The 25,890-nt window shown below is 37.0% G+C and overlaps 1 protein-coding gene across 6 annotated transcripts in view; it reads right to left on the bottom strand.

Annotated features, from left to right (window-relative positions):
• Positions 1-25,890, bottom strand: part of rasal2 (RAS protein activator like 2) — a 260,725-nt gene that overhangs the window by 52,175 nt on the left and 182,660 nt on the right. For all 6 annotated transcript variants that reach the window (XM_028811332.2, XM_028811333.2, XM_051932425.1 and 3 more), the window contains 3 exons: positions 23,840-23,946; positions 18,399-18,511; positions 1,039-1,192 (listed from right to left, as the gene is read on the bottom strand). In XM_028811332.2, coding sequence (XP_028667165.1) covers positions 1,039-1,192; positions 18,399-18,511; positions 23,840-23,946 — 374 coding nt within the window. The remainder of the gene's footprint in view (positions 1-1,038; positions 1,193-18,398; positions 18,512-23,839; positions 23,947-25,890) is intronic.

Genomic DNA, 25,890 nt, shown 5'->3' with positions numbered 1-25,890 from the left:
CAATTGCTGCAACTACTTTGTCCGCCCCCACTCCTCACTTGAGTCGGTTTCGTCTCTGTTCAGCAGTGTTTGCCAAACTCGGTCCTGGTGAACCCCTGTGGCTGCAGGGTTTTGTTCCAACCAGATTCCTAATCATTAATGCCGGTGAAACTCATCCGGGATAAGTCGGTTTTTCAAACGCAGCCGTGTACCAGATTAGTCTAGCAGGATGTAATAATCCGAGATGAATGCGCACCCTCGCGCTGAGTGAAAAGCCAATATATATTGAGTCTACAAAACATGATCAGCAAGTCTTTGATAGGCTGCAACAAAATGATGAAAGAACGGGCGCATTTTTTTCACACAAGCTGGGTGGGTGGGTGTGACGAGTTGGGGGTGGGCACATGAAATGTTACTTTTCTTGGTGATTTATTACATTTCCGATTTTTCAAATATTAATTTTCTCCCTGTGCTTAAAAATCATTAAAAAAGCAGCCTGATTATGCGGCATATGGTACACCGCGGGTTGGCTAGTTTTAAATAATCCTCAACTAATCTACTCATACACCACTACAAGTATTATACATACTTGTATTCACATTTATAGCACAAAATACCAAGTTAATGAACAGAAATTCTTATACAATCGGCTGTTTTGTGGGGAACCTGTTCCTATTTTCATTGGTTTTTTTTTTATTATTCACTTGTGGTCAGTTTGGACTTTTTTACTATATATTCATTTCTGTAAATCCTGCATTTTTTCTTACTGAACTTCAATAAATTGTATTCATAAAAATATTCTCTTACAATAATGCATTTATAATGCAGGAGTAATATGACAAAGAGATGGTGGAATTATTAGGTTTCTTTTACAAAGATAGGGAATTACTTATATAAGGTTAATGATATTACAATATGAAAACATGATTTTTAACATTAAGTATATTTTGTTCTTTTAGACAAGTGAATGCAGTCTTACTGTATTTCCTATTGCAAATTCAAATATTAACATTAATGAAAATTGAGTTCAATTAAGAAAAGACTGAATTTAGATCATACCTCAAAACAGAATTCCTGTCCCAGTATACTGCTATGCAAAGGTTTAATAAGCACATCTTCTTCCATTCCTAGCTCAAGTGCTTCTACTGCACTTCCAGGACTCAGCAAAGACTCGTGGGATTGTGATTCTTTTAGCTTTGGCAAGCCACGGGATCTGCAATGGAATCAGAAGGCATATTCCTGATTACTAGATCCCTCCTTGTTTTCCATACCAGTAGTACAACAAAAAAAAAAAAAAAAAGGGGGGGGGGGGGGGGGACTTTAGAAAAAAAATGAAGAAAAAAAAATACAAAATATAACTGTTTCAGATTATAATGCATTATAACTAAGATTCTATATTCAGAATTAATTTAAACAATTTACTATTTTATACCATAATAACCTTTAGTTTGCTATTTAAAAATGACTATTTTCAATGTACCATTTATATGATTTATCTTCAATATTCAAATATATGACTGTTCAATTCTTAAAAATGCTTTCGCAATTTAAATCCAATATTTTATTCCTCTTAATTTAATGCAGTATTCAACATTAGAAAACAACTTTGTACAATTAAAACCATAATGTTGCTAAATCTGGAGTCATCTTTTCAAATATAACTGGTAAATGTACTAAATCACAGATATAGCCAATATTAAAAAGTGACAGTGAATTAAAACAAACCAATTCATCCTATAAACCAACCTAGGCCTGATACAAAGCACCAAATCATTCTACAGCAAAATAAACTGGTATAGATCAACTTAAACTTACAATGTTCTTCCTATCGAACAAAACACCTACGTGAAACAACTATGCAGCCACTTCACAGAACATCCCCAGAGCATAGCGATGCTTCATCCCACATTTAGCTTTCTTTGTTCCCCACAGGCTATTTTGCTTCTTTTTCCTTTAGGCTTCTATAAAACATAAAAGCTTCAAAACTTTCTACATTTTTAATTCAATGTCCCCAAGTTCCTTCATCTATGTTCTGATTGTTTTTGCCATTCTCAACTCCTCCCATCTCCTATCACCCCAACAGCCTCCACCCTTCTTGTTATATCTTACACGCAACATAAACAAGTACACAGCACTGCTTATTAACCTTCCACCTGAGGCTGTTACTATAGCAATATATCTATAAGGAGATTGGATTCTCTTGCCAGGAGGGACTTGGTTCAGTAGATAAAGTCACATGACCTCCAAATATCTAACTACTGTATAACATAGTTACATTCATAAAAGAAAATCAGATTAATCTCTTGGACCTATAAAATATTATCCATCTAGTTCCCACAAGCATTTATTCTATGATAAAAAAGTTAATATATGTATATCTATACAAAGTTGTCAAAATAAAAATGAGATTTGCAACAGATATGCAGTATTTCAACGCCAGAAGTAAAACCCCAAAGTAAAGTCATGCATAGCATTGATGTGTTTTACAGTAGAAAAAACAGAACATAAAACCACCAATACTTTGATGATGTGGAGAAAAAACACTTTCTTTACATTTAAATTGTCATTTAATACTGAGAAAGCACTATTCTGTTGAAAGGCAAAAAATCCTATATGATGTTTGGCATTAATTATATATGTTCACAGACACTATTTACACATGCAGCTTCAAAAAAAGACCAATACAAAGATATAATACTTACCTAAACATATATTATATAATGTAATTCCAGCTTCTGTAAATATAAGCCTTTTCATAAACTACTAAGCAGGTATTGTGAAATTTAATCTATTAGATGATAACTTTAAAATATATAAATAGAAATTATATTTAAAGGTGATAATGTAAACTTTTCTCAAGCAAATCTATGAATTTTTTTTTCTTTTGCACATCAACGATGAATCTTTAACACTTGACAAATGTATAGGGCTATCACTTAAAATTTTTGAAGACAATATTAACAGTCTGCTTAACAACTAGTTATTAGAGATTAGCCAAGCTGGCTAGCTGTTCCACAAATTTCTTTCTGTGATCTTGTGAGATGCATCCCCCATAAGATTTAAAGAACAAATTTAAAATTAAGTTTGCCGAGTAATTTTATACTTAATCAGAAATTTTCACTAATAAAATTTATAGAATACGGACAATACCTAGAATTTAAGTTAGATTCTTTTTGTGGTTTTCAACTGTTCTGGACGGCACACATGTAGAGATCAATTTTCAGAACATAAGCCTCAGAAAACAGTGACAAAAATGTTATCTGTATTATGCGTACAAAAGCAATGTATAATATATGCTAATTAGAAGGAAAGACAACAGAAATGAATGAGAAAAATCATAGACACTTTACAACTTATTAAATTATACTGAAAATAACACTTTTCTTACTTCAGACTTTTTTAAATATATCCATCCATCCATTTTTAAATATATTTGTTTGCAATACTAAAAATATGAAACTGCAATAAACCAAAAAAATTAAATAGATAAGCACAGAACACAATTGCATTTATAAGGTATTTTAAGGTTACAATTTTTTGAGACCTAAATTGAAACGTCAAATATCATTCTTACCCTGCAAATACAATAATCGCAGCCCTAGAATGTCTCACCCAACACAAGCACAAGTACCACTGTGGCCAGAAACAGAATGCTTCTTTAGGTGGTGGTGGCTAATTCAGGGTTGACCAGAGACAATACTGTGGATGAAAATCTAATATGAGTCGCTGATGCTGATATACTGGTTTAAACTATTACCCACTGAATTTCATTTTCACACCTGTGTGCATATCCATACTGAGATATCAACACAAGTTTTAATGGTTAATTTTACCAAAAACAGATCAATTTATAAACTGTTATCTTTTTTGATCAAATAAGAAACACCTCCAGTTCTGTTTGCAGTACCTAGATTTACAGCAATAAAGGATAATCCATATATTGTCCTTCAAATATTTTTTATGCCAAGATTAAAATAAATGGCCACTGGAGGAAAATTTACCACAAGATAAACTGTTAAATAATATTTTCACATTTTCAGCACAGTTACCACAGATTTAATTTTTCTTATAGCTATTATATAAAGACAACAGTCATATTTATCTACCCAGATTTATAGTGAGCAAACAGTCTATCTGCATAATTACAGTAAGTATGCTGTTTTTAGTTCAATAGTTTATCATTTGATGATCTTGTTGCCTTTCAATAAGAGTAATTCTTTTTAATAGTAAGCTGTCTCAATATAAAATCCCTTGATGGTGGATTACCATTTCTCTTCCTGCCACAGATGGGATTAGATAATCTACAGTGAGAGTTTGCGTACAAGATATAATCTGTAAGAGCAAGGATTATCAGGAGAGGGGTCTGCCTATTACCTTGCACAAGGGTGTACTCATTAATAAACTTCTCTGATATGCATTTTAACTACTTAACAGAGAAAGTAATGGACAGGGCACAGTGATAACATTACATCGATGGGCAACTTTAGTAAGGGCAACATAACTCAGAATATTACTGGAAAGAAGAGGAAAAAATTCCTAAAAGCTTTAGGAAAATTACATAAGAGAGACAGAGAGAGAAAGAATATGATGAAAAGCCCAATAACACAAAGCATAAAGAATATGTACCATAATAATTGTAACTACCTTATAATATATGAATACACATATTTTCTTTCAATTTTTAACCCAACTGGGGCCACAAAGGGCCTGGACCAAATTTAAGGAAACCAATTCTGGCTGTGCAAGGCACAGCACATTAACTCACACAACACCAGTTTGCAGTCACTAATTAATTTTTTTTTTTTGGTGCAGTGGGTAGCGCTGCTGCCTCGCAGTTGGGAGACCTGGGGACCCGGGTTCTCTTCCCGGGTCCTCCCTGCGTGGAGTTTGCATGTTCTCCCCGTGTCTGCATGGGTTTCCTCCGGGCTCTCCGGTTTCCTCCCACAGTCCAAAGACATGCAGGTTAGGTGGATTGGCGATTCTAAATTGGCCCTAGTGTGTGCTTGGTGTGTGGGTGTGTTTGTGTGTGTCCTGCGGTGGGTTGGCACCCTGCCCGGGATTGGTTCCTGCCTTGTGCCCTGTGTTGGCTGGGATTGGCTCCAGCAGACCCCCGTGACCCTGTGTTCGGATTCAGAGGGTTGGAAAATGGATGGATGGAAGATATTTTGGGATACAAGAGAAAAACTGGAATTCTTGCAGAAAAGGTCACAAAGACAAATAAAACCTCTATACAGTGACTAAGTCAAGGTTCAGACCTAGTCTGCTGGTGCTATCAATGTGCTGCCACAAAACACAAAATATCTTCCTTTTGCCAAAAGAACAAAAACAATTCTTCAAACCAGAGTGACATAAATGATACTATAAACCGTACATTTTGGGAAACTAATTTGCAACTTCATGAATAGACCTTCCATTAGGCATTTTATAAGGCTTGTTTATAGATGTATTTATGATTCACAAACTGCGATTTAACTACAGTATTTCCAAATGTTAAATAAACAGACCACTAAAATGTGGGCATTATGAATGCAGAACAGGAAATTATTTACTTTTAGAGTTATAGCAAGTACAAAATAATATGATCCCTATGGAGTTAATATCTCATTATGTTAGCCAGCTAAAATTATATTATACACTCCAAGTTGGCTGAACCATAAGGCTTATCACCCATGGCCAGTGTAAAGGCTAAACATATAGACATGTAGCATGAGGTTTACTTAATGTGAAAAAAGGGATGTGATATGCTAATAAACTAATTTGAAAATTCAAAAATAACACCATCATGTATGACACCATAATGTACATCTAGGAAAAATAGTAAAATAAAAAATTTAACATCAGCAAAAAAGAAAATAGAATCAACATCCTTCTCTGTGGCAATATTACTATTAAATATCCCTATTCAAGTGCAATTAGATTTGGATTGATCTGTAATAATATTTTGTCTAATATGTTCCTAAATTGTTTTATAAACAATAAATACATAAAAGTTCAGAACAACAAATAAAGGAGGGAAATAATCACTCACTATACCTACTTTCAATCCTGCCTATACTGTATCTGTAACATGATACGGAAAACAAACTCCTGCAAAGGTGGCTCAGCTTGACTCATGCCAATAACAGCAATGCACATATAAACTGTACATGAATGAGCCAAACAAAAACCTTCATATAACAAGAACATACCACTATGGACAAAGCAGTCATAAAACAACATGTGGTTAGAATTCAATTTTTCTGTGATTTTACTGACCAGTAACATTTGTGACTTGTTCAAGAAACCATTTTTCACATCTCAAATTTATTAAATTAAATTTTAATAATTTTAAAAATAATTACATTTTTTAATAAAAAAAAAGTAATTAAAAAAATTAATAGTAAAAAATTAACATGGAGAGTAAAAAAGGGATACTTCATTTATTTCTATCAAGCAGAATTGACTACTGCAGTGACTAAAGTTCGGTTGCTCAAAATACCTCCAATACCATCTTTTTCCAAACCAATGGAATTAGAATCAGGATCACAGTGATGGGTCAGACTCTGCCCCTACAGGAGCCGACACCAGACACAGCATGACAGTCCATTAAATGACATACAGTACCACACACACAATGTGGCAATGTGGAATAGTTAATTAGCCTAACATACTGTACATCTTTGTGGAATGGGAGAAAGTCCTGATCTCCCAGAGAAAAAAACAATATAGATATGTAGAAGGCATGCAGACTCCACAAACATCAACCGGGCATGGGATTTGAATGCTTTAGCAGTGAAGCAGTGCTAACCAATCAGCCACTGTATCATTCTCCTACTTGACAGATAATTAAAAGCACTGCATAAAGTGACATAACCTGGAACTAGATATTATAACCATATAACTCCAATCCTTAAATCTTCACAATTGTTTCTAATTAAACTTGACATTAAAATACTCCATTTGACATATTAGATCCTACAGTCCTATGGTAAATGGCTTTGTCTCCCTTTACCTTAAATAACTTACCAATATGGCTATATCCCAGATTATTATAATTTAAAAAATAAAGCAAGTTCATTATTATGTGGTAAACTTTCAAACAAACATGGAATAAAATAAATAAATCACACATATAATCTAATTTAAAATTTATTAAGAAATCAGGAAAATAAAGCCTGATCTTAAAATAAATAATAATATTGTCTTGCTTAACACATAGTTATGATGATTAAATTAACACACTACTAATTTAGTAATGATTAACTTGGATGATATAAATAAGTTTAAGAAATCTTTACTGACATCATTTATCATCAGACAGTACAAGATGATAATATTTTTTTCTAACCAATACAAATGGGCTGGATGGGGGGTTGGACACACATGCAATTAACTAAGTATGGCTTATGCTTTACTATGACTGAAACTTTAAATTAAGGCCTTTTCAAAGGTGACCTGGCATTGTTCCACCTGGACCTCAACAGGCTAAAGTATATCTAATGAGCTCTCATGTGTTTGGAAAGTTGCAATGCCTCACTGCACAGCATGTATGGCTATTCAGAGGAATAAAATAAATCAACTACTTTCTTTTAAAAGTACATAACCCATAACTACAGTTTTCTCAGTATGAAAATGTTGTGTTTATTTTCTCCATCAGCATAATAAAAAAAATCATTTAGATGAAAACAATTAGGGTTTTGGATAGTTTGGTCATGCAAAGATAGAATAAAGTGGCCTAATGTTTTTTCCTTTTGCAAATGGTTTTACAAAATAAACTGCATCTAAATAAATTGTAAATTCTATTTCACAAAATGTTTTTATTGTGTTTCACAAATTGAATTTTACCACAGTTTTACACAGAACATAAAAATTAAATTATACTTTCAACTTTATTCTTGCCCTTTGATGGACTGGTGCCCTGTCCTGGGTTTGTCCCTGCCTTGCTCTCTGATTGGTGGGACAGACTCAAGTACCCTCTGCAACCCTGTTCAGGACTAAGCAGGTTAGAAAATGACTGACTGACTTTATTCTGGATTTATATCTCTCAGAAATAAGACAAATGATGTAACATATCAATCATACGCTACTAAATTTAATTGTACAGCACCATATTGAAATATTACCTTAAGAACCTGCATGGTATCTTGCTAAGGCATGCGGTTAACAACCCTTATATGTGTTATATAATTATGTAGGAGGCCTGGATGTAGAGATCAGCAAGTTGGTGCTTGTCGGTGAGATTTTCAATTTGACAATTGTAAATGAATGGATTTTTTTTTTTTGCCCCCTTCACACATTCCAAATAAAGAATTTACTTTTAATTCTCCTTTGCAAAATGGCTAGAATGTGAATGTAAATGCAATGCAGTACTTGAAAAGTATATACACAAGTGCCGGAACCCTACATGTTACAATGATAGATTAATGTGAAAAGCAAGGAGTGTGGAAAAATTCTCCATTAGAAATTCATAATGCTGAGCATACACTTTGCAATTTTGACATGATTTGGAGTCAGTTCAAACTTCAGCTTTAACGCCTATTGTTTCACATGCAGTATGAGAGGGGTTGCAATGAATTTGTGTCATGCAAAATATTTCAGTCGGCTGTCTTTTAATGACCAGTCACTCAACCCAAATTTTCTGATTTCATCATCAAATTTCATTGTACATCGATCTTGGTACATTGTTCAATGGAACTGCAGTTGTCATGGTCATCTAAACATCATACAGCAACACACATACAACTTAATGACCAATGGCAAAAGCATTAAACCTTTACTTGAAGTACCTGAAATAAACAGATACAATGGTAATTTACATAGACTATGTACCCTCTAATTCTCTGTAAAATAGATAGATCATATTGTCTGTGCCTCAACCACATGTATGTTCAGTTATGCCTTTTTCTTTTTTTTTGTACTTTTAGCACACAGTACAAGAAGATTCAGCAACACAGCTCTTCTCTTTGTTGACATTTTCAGAAGACTTTAGCCATCATGTTTTTTGAATGGATAAAAATGTTCATGTACACATACTGAAAAGTCTGAGTACCCATGTTGTGGCATGTCAATCAAGCCAAACATGTTTGTACAGCTTGAGCACATATACGACTGGCAACTCTATTGTGCAGTGTAAAAACTACAAAGTGTATGTCTGGAATAAGACTGCCGCTTCCCACTTGGAGTTTGCAGCACCGCATTCAAAGAGAGGGTGTGTAAGGAGTTGGTTTTCAGCACCACAACCAGTGGCTGGAGGTGAACAGAGCAGAATGGATATCCAGGATGTGAGCTGGTACACATCCATTAGTGCAGATTGTCAATAACAAAAACAGTGGTTGCTAACCACTGAGCTTTGCATCTAAATTCAGGTTCATGAAATTTTCATTTCCATTTCATAATGTGAAGATATGCTTTTCCAGTGCCTAACACCGCCACATTTTCACTACCCTATTGGTTACCAGAGGCATTCATGTGGTCTGTCAATCACTCCTGCTGAGTTCTTCATTTGCATAAAGGACACTGTGCAGTGCTGAGCATGTGATAGCATATTATTAATATACTAGGGGGCTCCGCCCCCTGCTCGCTTCGCTCGCCAACCCCTGGTGTTGGGAATGACAAAGAGCGTGATGTATGAATGAGATATAGAATAGTGTGAAGGTGTAGATGATGCAAATAGAAAGCAAACAATAAAGTGTGTGGCACAGTGTAAAGGTTTATTGGAAAATTTCTTTGTACACGCCGTTTAAGTGTAAAAGGTAATTCCAGGTCAGAACTTGTAATGTCAATGAAGATGGTTATTGTTGTGATCAGAGTCAAGTTTGTCAGAGCTTAGAAAGAGTTGTGTCTCTCCAGGAAGTAATGGAATGACTTGGGTATTTATGTTTTCCACATTAATATTTTTTGGACATAATATAGTGCGTTTTGTTAAAAGGGGCATTTGGTCTAATGAGATTGCTGTTCCAAATCTGTCTGTAACTAAGTCGTCGCAGATAAAGGCTTGAGGAATTGTAATAATATGTGGGTGAAGTCCATCTGTATTGGTGAGTGTACCATCTCCCAGTTGTAATAAGCAATTGTTATGATCTGGTTCTGGACATCATATCTTTTTTACTAACTGTATCTTTTGAAAGCAATGCCAATTGTCTGCGTATTTTAAGGTGCACTGAACAATAGCTGAGCGCATGGCATGTGGAAGAATAGCTAAGCACTGTCTAAAATCTCCTCCTAATAAAAGTACCTTTCCTCCAAAGCGAATATTATTATTCATAAACGTTTGTAGAAGTTTATGAAAGGTGTTGAGTAAGTGACTGGATGCCATTGTACATTCATCAATAATTAACATTTTTGCAAGACGGATGTCACGTGCAGTGCCACCGTTAATGTTCATAGTGGATACCGATTTGTAGGATCTAATGCAGTTGATAAAGATTTCACTTTCAGGTACATCGTTAGTTAGAAGCTTCTGTAGATATTCAGGATATGAATGTAAAGGAGGCAGTCTAATTTGACCCTTTTGACAACAACGTGTAAATGTATTACTTGTATTACCAGTTGTTTCTTCAGGGAAGTGAACTGAATGACAATGATTGCAAATGACATTCATTAATCCGAATGAATTTTCCTGGTGTATGTTTTGCTTGGGCCGTTTGAGAGGCGCGTTGTTGCATGTGTAGTATTTGGGACGTGTTGTTTTGGAGCTGTATTCGATTTGCCTGTGCTGTGTGAGAAGCCCGTTGTAGCCTTCCTTGCCGTTAACGTATGTCTGAGACGGGAGGTGTTTCGTTTTGAATCCGTGCCTGTTGCGATGCAGCACTTTGATTGATAGATTGCGTCATGTGGATCTAGGATGTAGATTTGTGCATATTTGCGTTGTTGATTTGTTTCAGGGTGCACTGTTCCAATGCGATGCAGTATTTGTGTACATATGCGAAAGCAGTATGGGCCATTGCCTTTTGGTGGCCTGATATTTACTCCGGTAGATGCAAAAGCAAATGAACTATTGTAGGATCTAATGCAGTTCATAAAGTTTTTACTTTTAGGTACATCGTTAGTTAGAAGCTTTAGTTGAGCTTTGCGTTTTTGGAGCCGAGACATTTTTTCTTCTAGAATTATGGATAAGTAATAAGGAGTATTGCACTCACTGTTAATATGGAGCCTTTTCTGCGGTTGAACGGTTAATAGTGCCTTATTGTAATGAGATCCACCTATGCTGCATAGTGTGAATTGTGTTTGGTCCCGTTATCCGAGCGGTATCGTTTTGTACCTGTGATCGTGAATTCATGACTTGTTTGTTCTTGAGCGTGAGAAATATGGATAAGTAATAAGGAGGATCGCACTCACTGTTAATATGGAGCTTTTTCTGCGGTTGAACGGTTAATAGTGCCTCATTGTAATGAGATCTACCTATGCTGCATATTGTGAACGTGTTGAGATGACGTATGTTTAATACGGACGGTTCATTTAGAAATGGGGCTTTGTGTGTCATTTGTTATTTATGTTACTGTGGTCGTGGGTCTGAATCGTCGTTTTTGTGTACGTTTCGTTTGCTATGTCCGTAGTCTGTCCCGTTTCGTGTCCAATGGGCTTTGTGTGGTGCTCGCGGCTTCTTTTTTTTGTGTGCTTGTGGCTTGTTGAATCCTCCTCTTTGTGTGCGTCCCGTTTCGTGTGCAATGGGATTAAATCCTCCTCTTTGTGTGTGTCCCGTCCGTTGCTTGTGTGTGTGTGTGTGTGTTTGGGGGGGGGGGGGGGAGGGTTTGCGGGCTCTTTTTTTTTGTGTGCCAGGGGCTTGTTGAATCGTCCTCTTTGTGTGTGTCCCGTCCGTTGCTTGTGTGTGTGTGTGTGTGTGGGGGGGGGGGGGTGTTTTGCTCGTGCGGCGCTGTGCGCGTCGCCTGCGTTTGACTCCTTTTTTCTGTGCTCACTCCTTTTTTCTGTGGTCTTGTCCGCCTCTCGCGGCGCCTCATTTCTTGGTGCGTGCTCACTCCTTTTTTCTGTGGTCTTGTCCGCCTCTCGCGGCGCCTCATTTCTTGGTGCGCCTGCGCAGTACGTCTTTTTGCGGCTACGGCCCATGGCCGGATGTCCCGGCGTCCATCCGGTTTAGCATTCTCGGTTAGTAATATGGATATTAAGTGAGTGTTCTTTTAGACCTAAATATTAAAATATCGAAATGTCCTTTCTTAGTAGTTACTCACTGTCCTAAATGCATCATCCTGCCAAATTTCAGCTTTTTAGATGAATATGAAATCACGTTTAAATTTGAAGTTTAGGTTATCAAAATATTACAAAGGGTTTTAAGCAATCAACAGAAATTGGGACACCTGTGCAAATTGTTTGCTTCAACTTCCATCCATCCATCCATTTTCCAACCCGCTGAATCCGAACACAGGGTCACGGGGGTCTGCTGGAGCCAATCCCAGCCAACACAGGGCACAAGGCAGGAAACAATCCTGGGCAGGGTGCCAACCCACCGCAGGACACACACAAACACACCCACACACCAAGCACACACTAGGGCCAATTTAGAATCACCAATCCACCTAACCTGCATGTCTTTGGAATGTGGGAGGAAACCGGAGCGCCCGGAGGAAACCCACGCAGACACGGGGAGAACATGCAAACTCCACACAGGGAGGACCCGGGAATCGAACCCAGGTCTCCAGATCTCCCAACTGCGAGGCAGCAGCGCTACCCACTGCGCCACCGTGCCGCCCTTGCTTCAACTTGCAAGGCTTAATTTATTTTAACTGCTGCAGAACATCTGTAAATTGTGACCTATTTAGTTGTTCCCTGAAGAAGGCCTACTTGTATAATATTCAGATTTCCTATTTTTTATCAGTTTTTGCTGACCTAAACTGATTACTTGCAACACCAAATTGGTTGGATTAGTTCATTATGCCTTGAACTTCATAGACAGGTGTGTCCAATCATGAGAAAAGGTATTTAAGGTGGTTAATTGCAAGTTGTGCTTCCCTTTGACTCTCCTCTGAAGAGTGACAGAATGGGATCCTCAAACCAACTCTCAAAAGATCTGAAAACAAAGATTGTTCAGTATCATGGTTTAAGAGAAGGCTACAAAAGGCTATCTCAGAGGTTTAAACTGTCAGTTTCAACTATAAGGAATGTAATCAGGAAATGGAAGGCCACAGGCACAGTTGCTGTTAAACCCAGGTCTGGCAGGCCAAGAAAAATACAGGAACGGCATATGTGCAGGATTGAGAGAATGGTTACAGACAACCCACAGATCACCTCCAAAGACCTGCAAGAACATCTTGCTGCAGATGGTGTATCTGTATATCATTCTACAATTCAGCACAATTTGCACAAAGAACATCTGTATGGTAGGGTGACGAGAAAGAAGCCCTTTCTGCACTCACGCAACAAAACAGAGTCGTTTGTTGTATGCAAATGATCATTTAGACAAGCCAGATTCATTTTCGAACAATGTGCTTTGGACTGATGAGACAAAAATTTAGTTATTTAGTCATAACAAAAAGCGCTTTGCATGGCAGAAGAAGAGCACAGCATTACAAGAAAAACACCTGCTACCTACTGTCAAATTTGGTGGAGATTCCATCATGTTTTGGGGCTGTGTGGCTAGTTCAGGGACTGGGGCCCTTGTTAAAGTCGAGGGTCAGATGAATTCAACCTAATATCAACAAATTCATCAGGATAATGTTCAAGCATCAGTCACAAAGTTGAAGATACGCAGGGGTTGGATATTCTAGCAAGACAATGACCCAAAACACAGTTCAAAATCTACAAAGGCATTCATGCAGAGGGAGAAGTACAATGTTCTGGAATGGCCATCACAGTCCCCTGAATTGAATATCATTGGAAATATATGGGATGATTTGAAGCAGACTGTCCATGCTCGGCAGCCATCAAATTTAACTGAACTGGAGAGATTTTGTAAGGAAGAATGGTCAAAAATACCTCCATCCAGAATCTGGACACTCATCAAAGGTTATAGGAAGGGTCTAGAGGCTGTCATATTTGCAAAAGGAGGCTCAACTAAGTATTGATGTAATATCTCTGTTGGGATGCCCAAATTTATGCACCTGTCTAATTTTGTTATGATGCATACTGCATATTTTCTGTTAATCCAATAAACTTAATGACACTGCTAAAATACTGCTGTTTCCATAAGGCATGTCATATATTAAAAGGAAGTTGCTACTTTGAAAACTCAGCCAATGATAAACAAAAATCCAAAGTATTAAGTTACAGTATTCTGTGGCAGTCTGCCAAGTGCTGTTGCTCTGTATTGTTTGTACGGCATTCCATGTCAGTTTTTTTGGTGTTCAATAAACGTGTTCTGTGATTTTTGTAATGGGTGATCATAAAGAACAGTGACAATGCATTAAATTTTGTTTTCTCTTAGGGAAGACAGCTGTTGAAATTGTAGTGATGCTTGAAACTGCTTTCAGGAATCTTTAAGTAAAACACTGGTCTACAAGTAGTTTCGCGTTTCAAACGAGGCAAAATGTCACTTGAAGACCAATTAAGATCTGGCCGACTTTCCACAATAAGGAATGACAAAAATCTTAAAAAAGTTCGTAATGCAATTTACGAAGATCATCATCGGACTATTGAAGAGATTTCTGAATTTTCTTGTGTGTCTTGGAGTTCTTGCCACCTTCCCTACTCGCCTGATCTTGCTTCGTGAGACTTTTTTTTGTTCCCACATGTGACAAAATTCTTCTTCAACAATTCCAAAAATGTTTCCATCAGTGGGAAAACCACTGGGACAAGTGCATTCATTCACATGGCGAGTACTTTGAAGGAGACTAAAGTTTCAGTAAGTAAAAATTAATATAACAATTTTTGGGTACCCCCTTGTACAGTATATGTGTGCGTGTATATAAATATATGTGTGTGTGTGTGTTAGTGTGCGTGTGTGATATATGGGTGGTTACCTACCAGGTAACATACAATCAGGTCGGGACTCAGACTACGAATGCAATGAATGTAATTACTCCGATCTATGCAACATTCCATGATCTGCTTCTCACAACTGAAGAGGGCTCCGTTGCGGATGTTTGCCGAATGGAAGACCACCCACATGTGCTACCTGGTAGGTAACTACCCATACAATCAGGTCGGGACGGAGATTACTATATATGCAATATATATACTGTAAGTGTACCTATAAGAATTGATGCTGGTTTGAAGGCAAAAGGTAGTAACACCAAAAATTGATTTGATTTAGATTTTTCTTATGTTCGCTCACTTTGCATTTTGTAAATTGATAACAATAAACAATCATTATTTATATTTCTGAAAGCATTCTTTGTTTACAGCATTTTTTCACACCTGCCTAAAACATTTGCACAGTACTGTATATACACACACACAGTATATACACATACACACACATTATATACTATATGAGAGAGAGAGAGAGAGATGTGTTGTTATGTACATAAATTTGGCATGGTTATGTACTGTTTAATAATCTGAATTTTTGCTTTTATTAAAAACAGACCAATAAATAAACAAACTAAATATATGATATTGTGAATGCATAACTTAAAAATATTAACAGGCAGCATGTATGTAACTTGTACCTCCCCAAAATCTCAACTCTGGACACTTTTCACTTTCCACTAGGCCACTTCCTTTGGCCTAGGAAATCAAAAGTATTATTTACAATACATAACTCCATCAGAAACACCTATTAATTATGTATAGACAGAAATGTAACTTTGCTTCAAAATGCAAAGTTTAATTCTGTAAATAAAAGCAGAACCCCCAGAATTTTATGATAATAATAATAATTCATTACATTTATATAGCGCTTTTCTCAGTACTCAAAGAACTATCCACACAGGGAGGAAAGACACAATTATCACTTCTATGGGGAAATGCACAACACCTATGTGTATTAACTGCCAATTCTTCAGACTTTTGCAGAGATGATGAACATTATTAGTACAAGCTCTGCAAGATGACTGAAATGATAGGCACTGCTATACACTACAAAAATTACATGAAATACTGCCTAGATATAAGATAATGAATAGGGTACATGTTTTGACACTACTTTAAAAGGTCTATTTTAGGCAAAAGTTCATCACTGGTAATCAGTCCAACAAAGTAACAAAATTAAATAATCTTCATGCAATTTAAACAACAAGACATGCAAAAAATGTACAGTAGGTAGACATATCCCTGTTGTATCATTCTTACATTCATTCAGCCATATACAGTATAGCAGCATGCCAAATATTACTTGTATTACACAGAACCCAGTCACAATCAAGCAAAGCAAGTAAATGAATGCAGAGTACCTACTAGTTAGCTCAGTAATCTATAGCCTACCCAAAGTTATACAATATGCTAATTAAAGAAATTAGCAGTTTTATATCTAAATTAGGACATTTTAAGTATCCATGTCTAATTTGTAGATTTTTGTAAATGACTGAAATTATGGATCTAATAAAGAGCTAGGGCCAAATTTGGTCTTTGAATTAAGCAGTTAGCATAATTGCTATTTCAAATGTCTGAGATATGCCATTAGAGTTAAACAAGCCTGAATATGCACATGTAGGATTGTTTACTTTTTCCCTTGTTTCAGAATTCATTGGTTAAAAACTAATTGTAGCCCAGAATCAGCAAACTGCAATTTAAAAAAACTTAAAGCATGAACCCACCCAAAACAATTAGTCTAGTCATATTCTAATACTGCTTGCTAGTATAGAGCAGAGGAAGCAGGAACCTGTCCTGGAAGCAGAAAGGGGCTAGGCAGGAACCAACTCAGTCGATCAAAAAGCACATTAGCCTACACTCTCTTGCAACTGTTAACAGAAGACACTGTTCACCAAAGAGCATCCACACAAGCATGGTATGAACCTACCAACTTCACACAGAAGGTGCCCTAACTGAGAACCAATCTAATTCCACTCTTAATGGTGGGGAAATGCTACTTGCTGCACCACTGTGGTGTCTACCCAATCTAACGCACAACTATTTTAAAATGGTAACATCAGAAAAACAACAGAAAAGTGATACATTATTATATAATGTGATGCCTATTAAAGTTTGGAAAGGATTCAGATAAATCTGTATGCAGCATGCACACGTTTATATGTCATATACTTCATGTAAAGTTGCACAATGAAAGCATCATAATCTATACATTTAAAATATTTTAAAGCAGTTCCCTATAAAATATATTTTATTTTTTAACCCATCACATTCTTAATATTCACAGACTAATACTTCACCTTGCTGCACTAAATTATTCACAAAATAATGGTTTACTACAGGATTTCTACATGTATGGCAAATGTACATACCATAGAATGAACATGTTTTAAGAAGCTAAATTCCCAAAGCTCTCCTTGAGCAAACATACCTTAAATGATGAGGGCTCGCAAAATAATTAACCTGTGTCCTCTTCACAATCAGTGTTGAAGCCATTCCCAGTATACCCATTTGAATGTCTCTTTTTCCTTCTTTCTCACTCACTTGCTCTCTTCAGTTCCCTGCCTCCCACTCTCTTACACTGACAGACATTGACATTATCCCTGCTTTCCTCTAACAGATTAAAACCCACTTTCCCCAAGTCACAAGGACCTCCACGTGGAGGATGAGCTCAGGGACTAATGCCAGTTACACTCACAGGTCCAGCTGTCCAATGAATGGCTCAGAGCTCTGAACCATAAAAAAGGCAGTTGCATTAATTTTACAAGAATATCTTATTCATGTTACAAATACAATGCTGCAGGATCAATCCAGTTATTATATGAGCCTGGAACAATAAATTGATCTGTAAATTGGTCAATAGAATTAAATTTCAAAACATTATCAAACAAATTATTTTTCTTTATTTTTGAATTTATCTTATATTTTTCAGTGATTCAATTTATAATTCAATATTCATTTGTTTGCCACTTGTGAGACACTATAGTAAAAATTATTTTTCTAGAATAAAGGCATGAACCAAATTAAATGTATTTATTGCCAAACATCAGTAAATGCTATTTCTTCATTTTTGAGATTTAGTAAAACCAACATCATAAGCAGGATCTGCATTACTGTAGTTATGAAACAGCTTTTCCATTCCCCTTCCCCTGAATAATGCTCCTAGTTATATTTGGGGACAATTCAATTCTATACAAAAATAAATATCTCCTCAGTGTGGAGGTATGGATCTTTTTCATTGTTACAAGAGCAGGTAGAGTAGATCCACTTTGGTAGAAGCATTGGTATTCAATGAAACACTATTTATGATGTTATACCAGCAGGTGGAGATATGAGACAGCATATGTCAAAAATATATATACGAGCAAAATACAGATCTGAAATTCTTGTCAAAAATATATACGAGTAAAATACAGATGTGAAATTCTTCAAACATTTTGTATATAATTCTGAAAGAGATTTAAGCAAAATAAATATAAGAGAAGCAGTCAAAGGATTACAATACGGCTACAGAATGTTACCTTTCATTCTCATTATTTCGAAGAGATGGTAAACGGAAGCTTGTATTACGATCCAGTTTAGACTGACTTTTTGTCCTCTTAATTGAACCCTTTAGTCTTTTACTAAAGAAGCCCTGAAAGCAAAGAACAAAATGATGATACATTAAATTCACAAACAAGAATTGAAGATTAATAACTTTTTGTTCTAAAATAATTCTTACTATTTTTCACACTGCTTGTAAGAATTTTTACCCATTATTGATTACAACCTTTAGTATTTCTCCAAAGCAGAAAATCATAATACAGTAAAATAAAAGCAAAGTCAGAACGTACAATAAATATCAATAGAATCTGTAAATGAGTTATCCAGAATAGAAAAAGAAACTGTACACTGTGAAAATTGATTAGAACCTTTAGTATTTCTCAAAAGCAGGAAATGATAATATAGCAATATGAATTTGAAGTTTGAACATACCATAAGTATCAACAGTCAGTAAATGAGTTATCAAGAATAGAAAAAAATAAACTGCATAACATGAAGAACTAAAGAAGACAAAAGAAAGATGACTTAATAAAATAAATGAGAAGAGTGCTATATCATGATCCATCAATATTAATTCAGTTTTTCAAGTACAGAAAAACCTGATAATTGTTGAGTGATTTCAGAGGGAATTCATAAAAATACTGGTCTTGCGCTTATAGCATAGGTGTGCATGAACGTGCTTAAAAGTGTCTAAAGAAGATTGTCTTTTATAGCCTAGAAAGCCATACTTCCATTTAAGCCAACAACTTTACATTTATTACAATCCTACCACTGGTTTTAATAACACATTATTTAATATATAAATATGCTTCTTATTTTAAAGAAAATGATCAATTGTCACTAACAGTACAGAGTATAATAACAGTACAAATTATGTTGCAGTCAGTCAGTCTGTTATTTTCCAACCTGCTATATCCTAACACAGGGTCACGGGGGTCTGCTGGGACCAATCCCAGCCAGCACAGGGTGCAAGGCAGGAACAAATCCTGGGCAGGGCACCAGCCCACCGCAGGGCACACACACACACACACACCAAGCAGACACAAGGGACAATTTAGGATCGCCAATGCACCTAACCTGCATGTCTTTGGACTGTGGGAGGAAACCGCATATTCCACGCAGGGAGGACCCGGGAAGCAAACCCAGGTCTCCTTACTGCATGGCAGCAGCGCTACCACTGCGCCACCGTGCTGCCCCACTAATTATGTTTCAAATATTAAAAAAAACACAATAATATACTGCTAGCCATAGTTACTGTATAATGCTTTACTTAAAACATTTAGTCTAGATGACCTCTCTAATTTAGCTACTCCGAATTACAATGCGGGCGGCATGGTGGTGCTGCTGCCTCGCAGTTGGGAGACCTGGGGACCCGGGTTCGCTTCCCAGGTCCTCCCTGCGTGGAGTTTGCATGTTCTCCCCGTGTCTGCGTGGGTTTCCTCCAGGCGCTCCGGTTTCCTCCCACAGTCCAAAGACATGCAGGTTAGGTGGATTGGCGATTCTAAATTGGCCCTAGTGTGTGCTTGGTGTGTGTTTGTGTGTGTCCTGCGGTGGGTTGGCATCCTGCCCGGGATTAATTCCTGCCTTGTGCCCTGTGTTGGCTGGGATTGGCTCCAGCAGACCCCCCTGACCCTGTGTTCGGATTCAGCGGGTTGGAGGATGGATGGATGGATGAATTACAATGCATTAGATACATCATATATCAGCAACAGTGACAATATAATAAGAGACACCAAAACTAAAAAGCAGTTGCCACAAACTGTTTTTTAACAACTATGTAGATATAGGTAGATAAATTGTAAATGGTTCATGTGCTTCAAATTTGGCAGCAGTATTGACATGTGTTTTAAATTAAAATAATTAAATGTTTTAAGTTTTTAAAAATATCAAGAGAGGTCATGATTAAGCACTATAAAGTTGTTTTTGATTCCATGATATGCAAATGACATAGTAGAAATAAAGAAAGTCCATAGAATGGTTACAAAATTAATTCCAGGAATTTATGATATGAACTGTGAAGCAAGGAGTTGAAATATCTATATATATAATTCACTAAGCCGACAGAACAAGCAAGACAACCATGGGATAAGCACGGCAAGCCAACAGAACAAGCAAGACAACCATGGGATATGCACGGCATAGCCACGCCCACAGACCCGCTCACCAACTCTAATGAGACAGAACAGGCTAGACAACCATGGGATACGCACGGCATAGCCACACCCGCCAACTCACAGAGACCTGCCCACCAACTCTAATGAGACGAGACCGCCTGCACGCCCGCCAGCCTGACTGTTACCAGCATTTACCGCAATGCATTCACCGGAATGTACTGGAGTATAAAACCATCGCAGCTTTTAACTCACAAACTGCAACAACTCACCAAACACCGCCACCCTGTCTCTCTAGGCATTCACACTGCCGGAAGACAACCATGGGATACACAAGAAACAGCCACGTCCGTCAACTCGCAAAGCCCCGCCTACCAACTCTAACACCATAGGATACAACGACAACTCACAGAGACACGGCCACAAACTCTAAGAGCATGGGATGAGAACGCCTAACCGCCCGCCCGCCTGTTACCAGCGTTCACCGCAATGTACTGGAGTGTTAAACCATCACAACTGCTAACTCACAAACTGCAACAATTCACCAAACACCACCTCAGTCGCTTTCTATATCTAAGAAGATATATAGATATTCATTATTCCCCGGCACGCATCCACCCACGCTCTCAAGGCATTCACAGTGCCTGCTCATGTGCCCGGACGCAACAACTCACCAACTTGCTTTCGTCTCTGCTACACTACACATGCACCACTGAGCCAAGTTGACTTTTCATTATTCTTTTTGTTTTCAGCTGCATTTCTATATATAATCCACCAAGTCGTCCGACCATGGGATACAAATGACAGAGCACCGCCCAACAACTCGAACCGATACAGAGACACGCCCACCAACTCTAAGAGCATGGGACGAGAACATCTGCACGCCTGACTGTTACTAGCGTTCACCGCAATGTACTGGAGTGTAAAACCATCACAACTGCTAACTCACAAACTGCAACAATTCACCAAACACCGCATCCGACGCTTTCTATATCTAAGAAGATATATAGATACTCATTATTCCCTGGCATGTGTCCACCCACGCTCTCAAGGCATTCACAGTGCCTGCTTATGTGCACGGACACAACAACTCACCACACACAAATTTTGCTTAATTTGACTCAACACGGGAAACCTCACCCGGCCCAGACACGGAGAGGACTGACAGATTGAAAGCTCTTTCTCGATTCTGTGGGTGGTGGTGCATGGCCGTTCTTAGTTGGTGGAGCGATTTATCTGGTTAATTCCGAAAACGAATGAGACACCCTACTGCTAAATTGTTAGCAACCGCCAAGCGGTCGGCATCCAGCTTCTTAGAGGGACAAGTGGCTTTCAGCCACGCGAGATTGAGCATTAACAGGTCTATGATGCCCTTGGATGTCCCGTACTGCACGCATGCTACACTGAATGGATCAACGTGTGTCTACCCGGTGCCGACAGGCATGGGTAAGCCGTTGAACTCCATTCGTGATTGGGACCAGGGCTTGCAATTGTTCCCCACGAACGAGGAATTCCCAGTAAGTGCGGGTCATACGCTTGCACTGATTACGTCCCTGCTCTTTGTACACACACCCCCTCGCTACTACCATGGTCGGGTGACTTGGTGGATTATATATAGAAAAGCAGCCGGAACCGCAAAGGGCATCCTTACCCTCTCCCCCCGTTCTGCCCTCCGCGCACGAGTGCCGTCCTGCCCCGTCCCTCACTCTGGGAGGTGGAGGCGCGACGGCAGTCCTCCAGTTTTCAGTCACAGACAATTGTATGTCGGTTTGCAGTGTGCATTGTTGCAATGTTACTTTTCTTGGTGGTTTATTAAATTACGGATTTTTAAAATGTTCATTTTTTTTTTCCCTGTGCTTAAAACTCATTAAAAGAGCAGCGTGATTATGCGGCGTATGCTACGCCACGGGTTGGCTAGTTTTATCTAATGCAGACAGAGAGTAAAGTGTATAATTATAGAAGTGTTTAACATTAATCTTGGGATGACAGAACTTTGTTTAAAATAAGCACATTTTGAAAAAGTGCAAATTTAGTAATTTTAAGTAATGATCATTTGCACGGTGGGCTATACATACTATAGCAAGCTATTAACACTAGAATTACCAGAGCCTACGAAAAAACTCGGAAAACTGGGAAAACTTTGCGCAAGTTCTAAGTCGGTGGGGGGATAGAATAGCCGGCTGCTGGCAGCTTGTCTTTTATCAGCACATTTAGAGGAAAAAGGATGCTGGGGGAGAGGTGTGAATGGATTTAAGAAGCGATTTAAGGTGGGCCGGATCTACGAGTTTTTTCGTAGGCTCTGGTAATTCTAGTGTTAAAGAGCACACCTGAAAGGAGCACATTGGAGAACCTTCACTTTTCACTTTGCAAAATTTGGACACATTAAGAAAATGGGAAGTTATGTTGGATTAAATTGCCTTCATCAATTCTGTTCTTATAAACCAGGGGTCCTCAATCACGGTCCTGGAGGGCCGCAGTGGCTACAGGTTTTTGCTCCAACCCAATTGCTTAATAAGAAACACTTATTGCTCAAGTGACAATTCTGCTTCACTTTAGTTGTCTCGCTCGTTAAAATTTTGAACCCTTATTGATTATTTTAGTCTTCAACAGCTGTAGTCTTGATTTTTAATTGCTCCTAATTAGCAATAACATGCAAATGACAAAAGAGACCAGCATTTCTCCATTTAGCTTGTTACCATTTACACCTGTGTGTATTTTTCATGCACTGCTGGGTTTAATTAAATACTTGGAAGTAAAGTGAAGAGAAAAAAGTGAAGGACAGAGAATTACTCATCCATTTTAGCCTTCAAATCATTTGGATGATATCCGTAGAAAGGGGAAGAAAATCTAGGATTTGAGAATTACCTGACATAGCAGAGTTAAAACTCTAACAAGCCATGAAATTAAATTATTGGCAAGAATTGCTTTCTAATTAAGCAAACAGGTTAGAACAAAAACCTGCAGCCACTGCGGCCCTCCAGGACTGTGATTAAGGACCCCTGTTATAAACCATGCAAATCAAGTACAATACTTATTGTATAGCCACTCTCAAAACTTGAAATGTTTTACCTGTATGCTAGATGAAAAGCCTAAACTTCAGAACATTGAGCAAACTCTATGTTTAAATGTTTAGATTACTTCTAGTTACTGATTAGAGAAATGAATTTAAAATATAAAATAACATACACTGCTTAATTATGTTGCTTCATCTAATTAGGTTGATAAAATTTAATATAAAATATGTACTGCATATTTAAGCTTGATTTGCGTATTTCTGGATTAATATACTTTGAAATGTGCTGACTTACTGGCACCTTAAAAGGTGAAGACTGTGGAGCGTCCATTGTGCTGTGTTTCTCAGAGCTTCCCACTCCTGAAATACTCCTCCTTCGTGGAGACCTCTCCACAGGTGCCTCTAAAAAGTAAGAAGGAAGAGCTTGTAAAAATAGCTATTCAAAACAACACAAACTGGAATTAGCACCAGCTAAATTAAAATATTAATACACACTAACAATAACGTATTAAATTTTAAGATCATAGTTGTCAGAGCCTAATATGAACATCCATACATCTATCAAAACAGCATGCGACTGTGGGGATAAAGTCTACTGTAGCAGTATTGGAAAGAAGTCATGAACCTACCAAACTTAAACACATGCCCATAGTCATTCACAAGGGGGCAATTTGAAGTCATTACATATGCAAATAAGTGGAAAGTATCTGTACCACAGCATTTGGTGAAAAATCCATACAAAGAAAATATGAACTTCAAACAGATGGCAGTCAGGCTGGTATTTAAAGCCAGGCCTTAGATATTGATTGAAACACATTAGGAAAAAAGAGCAACATAATTTATAACTTTTCTTGCTCAAAATATAATTAAATTCAAAATGACATCCCACCTCAGTAAATGTAAGCAATAAGAAGAATTGCAGAATGAAAGCATAATGCAGAATTTTGTTTTTACCATGTACATTGGTAAAATGAATTGGGTTAAGTAAGCATTAGAATTATGTATATCTGTATAGATGTACAGTATGCATTTATTACATGTATGTATGCCTAAAAGTACATTTTTAGCTGAAATTCTAATTTTTTACTTTACAGAAAAAACACAATCTTAAATTCAAGAACAGTAAAGATTTTCTAATCTCAGTATAACAATACTGATAGTAAAATCAGAAGTATCATCGAAGACAACTAATCAAAAATGTTTTATTGGAGATAAAAAATAACCTCTAATTGATAATGCTTATTATAATACCACTGATGAGGCTTTTATTTATTTATTAGGTCCCACAAACCTAAACCACAAGAAACATGCCTAAGGTGAGAGTTTTTTGGGTATTTGGTACACTACAATCTCAAACTATATAAAAACACAACCACACAAAGCTAACAATAAACCAGACACAGACCTCTTTAGAATCATTTCCAAAATATATTCTGCCAAATATCCTAGCCAATGTCCCAAAAAAAAAGTTACATAAGTAAGCAACACAACCCACTGGATATACAGTACCTGAGTGAAAAAAAGCTTTATATTAAAACCCAGTATTTCAATGTACAAAACACTGATCTCATGTACAGTATACTATAAAATGTTAATTTTAAAGAGACATTGCTCTATGTAAGTTGACTCACATATGCTCATATCTCTCATCTTATTCACATATTCTAACTTGTGAAAACAATAATATTCCTTCATTTAATTATTGCTGCTATCTACATAATACATAAGATTTTTTCTCAAGAAACTGCTAAAAATAAGGCAAGCTGGTACCATCAATTATTCTACCAAACATACATAGTCATTCTATATAAGGAAAATAACTTGGACACAAGAAAACTGTATATAATGCTTTTCAATATGTGACATTATATATAAAGAAATAATAAATAAATTAATAATTAATATAAACAGATAAATGCTTGAAAAAAGGCTGCCAGCCAAAATCAAAGCTATAATTATTCATGCTCTGAAAAGCTTTAATAGGCAGACAACATGGAGAAAATGCAGCGTTAGCACATCTGTCTGAAGCAGCATTTTACTGATTGTATTTAGGTTCGGAAGGCATACAGTGTTAAATAGGTTAACTCAACAGTTAAATGTTTGTCTGTGTTACCATTGGCAAAAGACATAAATTGAAAAATGAATAAGCAATAAGTCACTTAATATACATTGATCACTGATTTAAAAAATATGTGCAGTATTTATTTATATATATATATATATATATATATATATATATATATATATATATATATATATACATATACACAGTGCATCCGGAAAGTATTCACAGCGCATCACTTTTTCCACATGTTATGTTACAGCCTTATTCCAAAATGGATTAAA

This window comes from Erpetoichthys calabaricus, chromosome 10, assembly GCF_900747795.2.
Source record: "Erpetoichthys calabaricus chromosome 10, fErpCal1.3, whole genome shotgun sequence".
Lineage (NCBI taxonomy): Eukaryota > Metazoa > Chordata > Cladistia > Polypteriformes > Polypteridae > Erpetoichthys > Erpetoichthys calabaricus.
Note: the sequence above shows the minus strand (reverse complement) of the source record. Positions and strands in the feature narration are given on the sequence as shown.